The 10,727-nt window shown below is 41.2% G+C and overlaps 1 protein-coding gene across 1 annotated transcript; it reads right to left on the bottom strand.

The window, feature by feature from the left end:
• Nucleotides 1-2,470: 2,470 nt before the first annotated feature.
• On the bottom strand, nt 2,471-10,492 carry LOC139551237 (melanin-concentrating hormone receptor 1-like). Its single transcript, XM_071362728.1, has 2 exons — nt 10,371-10,492; nt 2,471-4,724 (listed from the first exon to the last, which is right to left on the bottom strand). Exons 1-2 carry the CDS (start codon nt 10,444-10,446, stop codon nt 3,700-3,702), a joined length of 1,101 nt encoding a protein of 366 aa, XP_071218829.1. The 5' UTR covers nt 10,447-10,492; the 3' UTR covers nt 2,471-3,699.
• Nucleotides 10,493-10,727: the final 235 nt, after the last annotated feature.

The raw sequence follows: 10,727 nt of genomic DNA, 5'->3' as shown, positions 1-10,727 counted from the left end.
GGTGTTCTGAGGGAAAAGGGAGGGTACAACTCAATATTAGGAAGGTGTTCTGAGGGAAAAGGGGGGTACAACTCAATATTAGGAAGGTGTTCTGAGGGCAAAGGGGGGTACAACTCAATATTAGGAAGGTGTTCTGAATGCTTTGTACACTCAGTGTAGATCCCATTCATCTGTTGCATGCTGCAACTGAGGCACCCTGCTGGGAATCTTTATAATGCACCCTGCTGGGAATTGCTGGGAATCTTTCTAATGCTCCCTGCTGGGAATCTTTCTAATGCACCCTGCTGGGAATTGCTGGGAATCTTTCTAATGCTCCCTGCTGGGAATTGCTGGGAATATCTTTATAATGCTCCCTGCTGGGAATCTTTATAATGCACCCTGCTGGGAATCTTTATAATGCACCCTGCTGGGAATCTTTATAATGCACCCTGCTGGGAATCTTTATAATGCTACCTGCTGGAAATCTTTATAATGCTCCCTGCTGGTAATCTTTATAATGCACCCTGCTAGGAATCTTTATAATGCTCCCTGCTGGGAATCTTTATAATGCTCCCTGCTGGGAATCTTTATAATGCTCCCTGCTGGGAATCTTTATAATCCACCCTGCTGGGAATCTTTATAATCCACCCTGCTGGGAATCTTTATAATGCACCCTGCTGGGAATCTTTATAATGGACCCTGCTGGGAATCTTTATAATGCACCCTGCTGGAAATCTTTTTTTAAAAGCACAATGACAGTGATAGGACCATGACCTATGACCGATGCCTGCTTCTGTTTTAACAGGAGAAAATGAATGTTGCCATGAGGGACAGATGGCTGCGATGGCGAGGTATTACTTGACGAGAATAACCATAATACAAGGTTCCCAGAAAGGAGTATCCATAGCTAGCTACTGTCAGTTCCCAGTCTACATAAAATATGTCAAGATATGAATTTCCATATTCAAGTTTTGTCATGCCCTGATCTGTTTCACCTGTCCTTGTGCTTGTCTCCACCCCCCTCCAGGTGTTGCCCATCTTCCCTATTATCCCCTGGGTACTTATATCTGTGTTCTCTGTTTGTCTGTTGCCAGTTTGTCTTATTTGTCAAGTCAACCAGCATTTTGTCTCAGCTCCTGTTTTTCTCCAGTCTTTCTTTTTCTCACCCTCCTGGTTTTGACACTTGCCTGTCCTGACTGAGCCCGCATGCCTGACCACTCTGCCTGCCCCTGACCCTGAGCCTGCCTGTCGTCCTGTACTGTTGCCCCACCACTCTAGATTATCGACCCCTACCTGCCTTGACCTGTCGTTTGCCTGCCCTTGTTGTTACAATAAACATGGTTACTTCAACACAGTCTGCATTTGGGTCTTACCTGAAACGTGATAAGTTTACCATGTTGCATTACTAGTAAACACCCAATTAACTTGAACTGACATCTTAAAAGAAGGTTCAGGATGACAACAGTAATAATTCCCTTTAATTATATTTATTGTTAGGCCTACTTAAGGGCAACGTTTTGAAGCAAGGTCCTTTGTCAGAGCACAACCATCAAGTTTGACATACTTTAATTAACTTTGACATACCAAGATTGACCCAAACATCTTGTGGATTCAATACACTTTCAATACAACCACTTTTACCCTTGAAGCACAAAATAATTTACAGTGAAATAATGTCACCTTTGAGCTCAAAGTAATTGTTCACTTTGAAAAGATCTATTGATATTTAAAAAAAATAAAAAAATGTGTACCAAGAACGGTACAGATGCTGAGTCTTTCACAATCGGCTATACATCAGTCTTCTCTAAAGTGATGATCTTTAAAAAATATTCTGTAAGTTACAGTTCAATGTGACATGTTTTTCCAATACAATACCATGGACTGCCTGTTTTGTCACCCATTTTCTGCTTTAATAAATGCATTTTATAAAAGTACTGAGTTTACAAAACATTAAGGACACCTGCTCTTTCCATGACATAGACTGACCAAATGATTCCAGGTGAAAGCTATGATCCCTTATTGATTAATTATTAAATTGTTCACACTCAACAGTTTCCCGTGTGTGTCAAGAATGGTCCACCACCCAAAGGACATCCAGACAACTTGACACAACTGTGGGAAGCATTGGAGTCAACATGGGCCAGCATCCCTGTGGAACGCTTTGAACACCTTGTAGAGTCCATGCCCCAACCAATTGAGGCTCCATATTAGGAAGGTGTTCCTAATGTGTATATCTCCAACTTTCGCTTCAAAAAATACAAATCTCTAAAAAGGGAGAGGAATCAGATTAAGATTCAAAGTGAGATTTGAAGTGTCAAAGCTAAACAAAGACTAACAATTTATCAAAGAAATTCAGATGGGAGAATCCGCGATGCCTAATTTCATTGGCATTGCATAATTAATTAAGCAAATGTATGATTAATATGAGGATTGCACTGGTCATGCATAAAATTATAGTTGGTATTGCCTGTCTCTATACCGTGATAAGAAGTGTGAGTTTGAACCATATTTATTTTAACTTGACATTAAAATACGAATAAATGAAAAAAACTCTGATTCTGTATATACAAATACAATTACACCAAAACATACAGTATATATATTAATATAAACATATATATTTACACAACATCCACACCGAATGGTCATACATGATGACTTCTTAGACAAGGTACAAATGTATGGATAAAAAGTACTACGCAGCATTCAGTGAAGCTGAAACATGTATTTATGGTACAATTGCAGTGTAGGTACTAGGTACTGAACATACTGTACAATATAAGTGGTATGTGAACATTGTACATCGAAATGAAATTTAACATACATTAGCTAGATTGCCAAACCAAAACTACAGTAAGGGATTGTGGTAAAACCTGCCTTCCCTGAAGAATTGGAATACAATGCCTGATACAATATCAAACTAGACATACTCATGCGGGTAATTTATGACTGGGTATGTATTTATTCATTGATTCGTACATGTAGCTAATCATCTTGACTCTCACACTTTTACATTATCCACTGAATATCATTAGCAAATCATTTTTTTATATCCTTATGTTTCAGTGCCTATGCTTACTGTACTGAGTACCATGTGTTGGCCGGTACTCAATAATCTCATCCTGACAATGTTAAACATCTCCTCTCAGGCTCAGCCTGATCCTACTCACTGATGCCACACACATTGAATGATAGTATTCTTCTGTTCTTCTTCTTCTATTCTGATCGATCCATTAACTCTTCCCATGTAGACATACATCATTGATCCCATATAGTGATCCAATAAAATGTCTCGGACTGTACTAGGGTTGCGAAAACTAGGGATGCAAAAATCCACCAACTTTCCCAAAGTTCCAAGGTTTTAAAGATATCCTGGTTGGAGGATTTTGGATTTCCTGCTTATTACTTCCTGATTCAGGGAATCTTTCAACTGGATTTTTGGAAAAACAGGGGATTTGGGGAAAGTTACATGATGTTTGCAACCCTACCCTGTACACGGGTCCATATATTGATTCAATACACTGTTCCTGCCTGTACAGTATTCAAATTCAATGATGACATACACAGTTCTTCCTATACACTGGTCCATAGATTGTCCCCATATACCGTTCTTGTACACTGATCTCATACCCTCTTCCACCGGCCACACCAGGTCTCCCTGGGTAAAGAGGTCTTGTTCGATAAAGGTTCAACAAAACTAAAAATGTCATGCAACAGTCCTCAGTGGTCGGCCATATTGGCAGGCAGCAGCTCCCTGGAGCTCTGATCCTGCTGGGGTCTGTCAGTGGTCAATCTCAGACTAACACTACCCTCCGTGGTGCTGGTGGGGTTGACCCGGAACTTCCTGTGGACCGGCCGCATGGCCACGATGAGCTGCCTTTTGAAGGTGTCACTCAACACAATGTAGAGGAACGGATTGATGCAGCTGTTAATGTAGCCCATGCTAATGGCTATGTTGTAGGCGTAGGAGAAGGCTGGGCTGGGGTTCTGGACTCCAACGTGAACCAGCTGGAGGATGTAGTAAGGGGCCCAGCAGATGAAGAAAGCCAGGCAGATGGCCACCGCCGTACGGGTTACTTTCTTGGTGCGCACCCTCAGGCTCCTGGGGGGCAAGGGGGCCACGCTGGTGGCCATGTGCCTGAGGATCTTGAAAAAGACCACACAGATGATGAGGAGAGGCAGAGCGAAAGCCAGGACAAACTGGTAGAGTGTGAACCAGTAGATGTTGGTAGACGGATTGGGAAGTAGCAGGGCACAGCCCACCAGGTCGCCAGGCAGAGGCATGAGGCCCGCGTACATCCACACCGGGATGATGGTCAGCAACGACAGCGTCCATACTAGAACGATAACCGAGGTTGCCACGCACGGCGTCCGAACGTAGTTGAAGCGGATGGGGTGGACAGTGGCCAGGTAGCGGTCCAAAGTCATGACTGTGAGGATGTAGGTGCTCATGATCTGGCTGTTGGAGTCCAGCGCGGTGATGACTGTGCACATAGTGGCGCCGAAGCACCACGAGCCATTGCCCATCAACTGGTGGATGAGGAAGGGCATACCGATGAGGAAGAGGAGGTCGACGATGGACAGATTGAAGATGAAGATGTCGGGGACGGTCTGCTTGGCGTGGCACTTGGTCTTCTTCAGGATGGTGTAGATGACCATGCAGTTACCCATAATGCCCAGGAAACAGATGATGCCAAATATGGTGGGCAAGATGGCGTTGTTGTAGTAGGCATCATGACCCCCACCTATAGGGACACAAGAGCAGCAGAAGAGAATGTTATTAAAGTACCGGTATGATATATCACATTTTTTATTATTAACCCCTCCACCACCCCCCTCTTTGGAGGACAAATATCTTGTAGTTTTTTTTACAGCTTTTTTGCTACATATACAGTTGAAGTCAGAAGTTTACATACACCTTAGCCAAATACATTTAAACTCAGTTTTTCACTATTCCTGCCATTTAATCCTATCAAAATTCCGTCTTAGGTCAGTTAGGATCGCCACTTTATTTTAAGAATGTGAAATGTCAGAATAATAGTAGAGAAAATGATTTATTTCAGCTTTTATTTCTTTCATCACATTCCCAGTGGGTCAGAAGTTTACATACACTCAATTAGTATTTGGTAGCATTGCCTTTATATTGTTTAACTTGGGTCAATCGTTTCGGGTAGCCTTCCACAAGCTTCCCACAATAAGTTGCGTGAATTTTGTCCCATTCCTTCTGACAGAGCTGGTGTAACAGGTTTGTCAGCCTCCTCGCTCACACACACTTTTTCAGTTCTACACACAGATTTTCTATGGGATTGAGGTCAGGGCTTTGTGATGGCCACTCCAATACCTTGACTTTGTTGCCAAGAAAGCATTTTGCCACAAATTTGGAAGTAAACTTCCTGACTGATGTCTTGAGATGTTGCTTCAATACATCCACATAATTTTCCTTTCCTCATGATGCCATTTATTTTATGAAGGGCACCAGTCCCTACTGCAGCAAAGGTTGGTATGGTGTTCTTCGGCTTGCAAGTGTCCCCCTTTTTCCTCCAAACATAACGATGGTCATTATGGCCAAACAGTTCTATTTTTGTTTCATCAGACCAGAGGACATTTCTCCAAAAAGTACGATCTTTGTCCTCATGTGCAGTTGAAAACCGTAGTCTGGCTTTTTGATGGCGGTTTTGGAGCAGTGGCTTCTTCCTTGCTGAGCAGCCTTTCAGGTTATGTCGATATAGGACTCGTTTTACTGTGGATATAGATACTTTTGTACCCGTTTCCTCCAGCATCTTCACAAGGTCCTTTGCTGTTGTTCTGGGATAGATTTGCACTTTTCGCACCAAAGTACGTTCATCTCTAAGAGACAGAACGCATCTTCTTCCTGAGCGGTATGACGGCTGCGTGGTCCCATGGTGTTTATACTTGCATACTATTGTTTGTACAGATGAACATGGTACCTTCAGGCATTTGGAAATTGCTCCCAAGGATGAACCAGACTTGTGGAGGTCTACAATTTATTTTCTGAGGTCTAGGCTGATTTATTTAGATTTTCCCATGATGTCAAGCAAAGAGGCACGGAGTTGAAAGGTAGGCCTTGAAATACATCCACAGGAACACCTCCAATTGACTCAAATGATGTCAATTAGCCTATCAGAAGCTTCTAAAGTCATGACATCATTTTCTGGAATTTTCCAAGCTGTTTAAAGGCACGGTCAACTTAGTGTATGTAAACGTCTGACCCACTGGAATTGTGATACAGTGAATTATAAGTGAAATAATCTGTCTGTAAACAATTGTTGGAAAAATTACTTGTGTCATGCACAAAGTAGATGTCCTAACCGACTTGCCAAAACTATAGTTTGTTAACAAGAAATGTGTGGAGTGGTTGAAAAACAAGTTTTAATGACTCCAACCTAAGTGTATGTAAACTTCCAACTTCAACTGTACATGTTATTCAATCATTGCACCCACACTGCTTGTGCAATGAGAACCTGCATGGCCAGGTGCTAAAATAGAACTTGGTTCTATTTGTGACGCTCAAGTCACGCCTTTCCCATCTCCTTATAGTTTTTAGGAGCATATACCCATGTGCCATTTCCTCATTGGTTTTTAAGAGCATATACCCACGTGGGTGACTGAAAGATTAACTGAGGTCCACACTCCAGTCCAGTTGGTAGTGGTAATGCACATTAAAGTTGGTTGCCATCCGCCATATAAAGTCCAAAGAAGAAGAAGAAGCCTGAAGGAGGAGAGTTTGCTAGAAAACAAACTTTTACCCTTTTATATGTGGATTAATTGTCGGAGTAGAGGACCTTGTGCATTTCAGGTAAAATAACAACTCAATGTTTATATCCCAGGACAAATTAGCATTTCCACTGCTCCAGAATCCAATGGCAGCAAGCCTTACACCACTCCAGCCGACGCTTGGCATTGTGCATGGTGATCTTAGGCTTGGGTGAGGCTCCTCGGCCATGGAAACTCATTCCATGAAGCTCCCGATGAACAGTTATTGTGCTGACGTTGCTTCCAAAGGCAGTTTGGAACTCGGTAGTGAGTGTTAAAACCGAGGACAGACGATTTTTATGTGCTACGAGCTTCAGCACTCAGTGGTCCCGTTCTGTGAGCTTGTGTGGCCTACCACTTTGCGGCTGAGCCGTTGTTGCTCCTAGACGTTTCCATTTCACAATAACAGCTCTTACAGTTGACCGGGGCAGCTCTAGCAGGAGAGAAATTTGATGAACTGACTTGTTGGAAAGGTGGCATGCTATGACGGTGCCATGTTGAAAGTCACTGAGCTCTTCAGTACAGGCCATTCTACTGCCAATGTTTGTCTATGGAGATTGCATGGCTGTGTGCTTGATTATATTTACCTGTCAGCAACAGGTGTGGCTGAAATAGACAAATCCACTAATTTGAAGGGGTGTCAACATACTTTTGGCCATGTAGTGTATAAAACGATCTGTGCATTTGAACAAATGCATAAATACACCAATATTACTTTTCCATGTAAAAAATAGAATGACCACTGTTGCACCTCCTGCCACTGTTTTGAACAGATTAGATTATACTATAATGAACAAAAAATATAAACGCAACATTGGTCCCATGTTTCATAAGCTGAAATAAAAGATCCCCAAAGTTTCCATATGCACAAAAAGCTAATTTCTCTCAAATGTTGAGCACATATGTGTTTACATCCCTGTTAGTGATCATTTCTCCTTTGCCAAGATAATCTTGGCATGTCAATAAGATGATTAAAAAGCATGATCATTACACATGTGCTGAGGAGTACTTCTGTCTATAATAAAGCCCTTCTGTGGAGAAAAAGTAATAATGATGTGCTGTGCCTTGTTCCCCAGTGGGTGGGCCTATACCCTCCCAGGCCCACCCATGGCTGCACCCCTGCCCAGTCATGTGAAATCCATATATTAGGGCCTAATGAAATTATTTCAGTTTACTGATGTCCTTATATGAACTGTAACTCACCGTGTGACCATATAGTCACGTAACAGCCCGTAACAGCCCTATTCACACCCCTTAACTTTTTACACATTTTGTTGTGTTATAGCCGCAATTTAAAATGGATTCAATTGAGATGTGTTGTCACTGGCCTACACGCAATAGCCCATGATGTCAAAGTGGAATTGTGTTTTTAGAAATGTTTACTAATTCATTAATAATGAAAAGCTGAAATGTCTTGAGTCAATAAGTATTCAACCCCTTTGTAATGGCAAGCCTAAATAAGTGCAGGAATAAAAATGTGCTCAACAAGTCACATAATAAGTTGCATGGACTCACTCTGTGTGCAATAGTGTTCAACATGATTTTTGAATGACTATCTCATCTCCATACACCAGACATACAATTATCTGTAAGGTCCATTAGTCGAGCAGTGAATTTCAAACACAGATTGAACCACAAAGATCAGGGAAGTTTTCCAATGCCTCACAAAGAAGAGCACCTATTGGATATCCCTTTGAGCATGGTGAAGTTATTAATTACACTTTGGATGGTGTATCAATACACCCAGTCGCTACAAAGAGACAGGTGTCCTTCCTAACTTAGTTGACAGAGAGGAAGGAAACCGCTCAGGGATTTCACCATGAGGCCAATGGTGACTTTAAAACAGTTACAGAGTTTATTGACTGTGATAGGAGATAACTGAGGATGGATCAACATTGTAGTTAATCCACAATAATAACCTAACTGACAGACTGAAAAGAAGGAAGCATGTACAAAATAAAAAAATATTCCAAAACATGTTTGCAACCAGGCACTAAAGCAATACTGCAAAAAATGTGGCTTGTCTTGAATACAAAGTGTTATGTTTGGGGAAAATCCAATACAACACATTACTGAGTACTGCTCTCCATATTTTCAAGCATAGTGGTGGCTGCATCATGTTATGGGTATGCTTGTAATCGTTAAGGACTGGGGAGTTTTTCTAGATAAAAAATAAACAGAATGGAGCTAAGAACAGGAAAAATCCTAGAGGAAAACCTGGTTCAGTCTGCTTTCCATCAGACACTGTGAGATGAACTCACCTTTCAGCAGGACAATAACCTAAAACACAAAGTCTACACTGGAGTTGCTTACCAAGAACACAGTGAATGTTCATGAAGGGCCGCGTTACAGTTTTGACTTAAATCCGCTTGAAAATATGGCAAGACCTAAAAATGGTTGTCCAGACAGAGCTTGAAGAATTTTGAAAAGAATAATGAGCAAATGTTGCACATTCCAGGTGTGGAAAGCTCTTAGAGACTTACCCAGAAAGACTCACAGCTGTAATTGCTGCCAACTGTGATTCTAACATGTATTGACTCAAGGAGTTGAATAGTTGTGTTTTTCTTCCACTTTGACATTACAGAGTGTTTTGTGTAGATTGTTTACAAAAAACGACAATTAAATCCAGGTTAAACCCAATTTATAACACAACAAAATGTGGAAAAGTCAAGTGGTTTGTATACTTTCTGAAGGCACTGTGTTGCTATACCACATTCATGTTAGCTCGCGGGATCAGGCGGCTTGTTGAGATTTCTCACTGTTTGGATTTGAAAACAGCCCCCCTCATTATCAACGCATCGTGCCGACAACATCAAAACAGACTTTCCAGACACTGAAGTCAGGACTTTGGCATCAGCCAGAATTTACGAGCAGCAGAGGAACATTGTAATAAAGCATGATATATAGTATACAGTATAGGCTATCCATAAACCAAACCCGTGAAGATATTTCCGTTCCCAGTAATATATTGTAATGAAACAGCAGGGAGCAGGTCTCGAACCCTCGACCTTTCAGCCCGGCGCGCTATCGACTGTGCCGCAAAAGCATGCTCTTGCGGCAGAGTCGATTTCCGTGCTTATAAACCCAGGGTCGTTACAATATATTTTAGTGCCCTTGGTATGTGCTATATACAGTATCTTTGACAAAAAAGCTCAATAACATAGCTGCTACTGTATGTGTGTGGTGACTAAAAGTTCACAGGAATTTTCATGGCTCTTTTGAGATTAAGGTAGAGTATGAGCCATTCCGACGAAAAACAAGTCACTCAAAAAGGAAAAGGTTGGCACTAGCTGTGCCTTCAAGAAGCTACTAGACAGATTTTCATTTCCCTCTGAATAACAAGTGTTAGACAGAGCAGTGAAGGAAACCAACCATTTAACGTCTTCAAGGAAAAACGAATGAAAATAAAAAGAGGATGACTGTAGCTTTCATTATAGCCTACATTGTGTGTGCCATAATAAGATAATGTGAAATCATTGTAGGCTATGAATTATTTTTGAAACTCGCAAAGATTTCCTCCAGTGCAGTGACCATTACACGTTTCTACAATCTGGTTGTTTAATTGCTATACTGAATAGCCTACTGTACAAATATTTTCAACCATGATAAATGCTTACCTGTTGAAGCTTCAGATGAGTTCCCTGCAACCGGCGAGGTGTTATCATACAAAACCGACACATTATAGAAATCCATTGATAACTTCCGATGTAATCTCAATCACATCTGGGTAAAGAAAAAAAGATCAAGAAGTGTTTATGCTCAGGGAAAATTCTCAAGCAGTTAATAATGCAACTGTCTTGCTGTTTTTAAATAATATTGTAGTGGCTAGAACTCACTGATAAAACAAATAATATTTACAGTTCCATCTTGCACATAAAAATTCTAGTAGTATTAAATACATTCAATAATGCCACTCCATTTTATTTGTGAGATCCATCTAAATATAATAAACGTTTCCGCTCTTGTAGTGGATT

The sequence above is a fragment of the Salvelinus alpinus genome, chromosome 2, assembly GCF_045679555.1.
Source record: "Salvelinus alpinus chromosome 2, SLU_Salpinus.1, whole genome shotgun sequence".
NCBI lineage: Eukaryota > Metazoa > Chordata > Actinopteri > Salmoniformes > Salmonidae > Salvelinus > Salvelinus alpinus.
The sequence above is the reverse complement of the archived record's forward strand: the minus strand, read 5'-3'. Positions and strand labels throughout refer to the sequence as shown.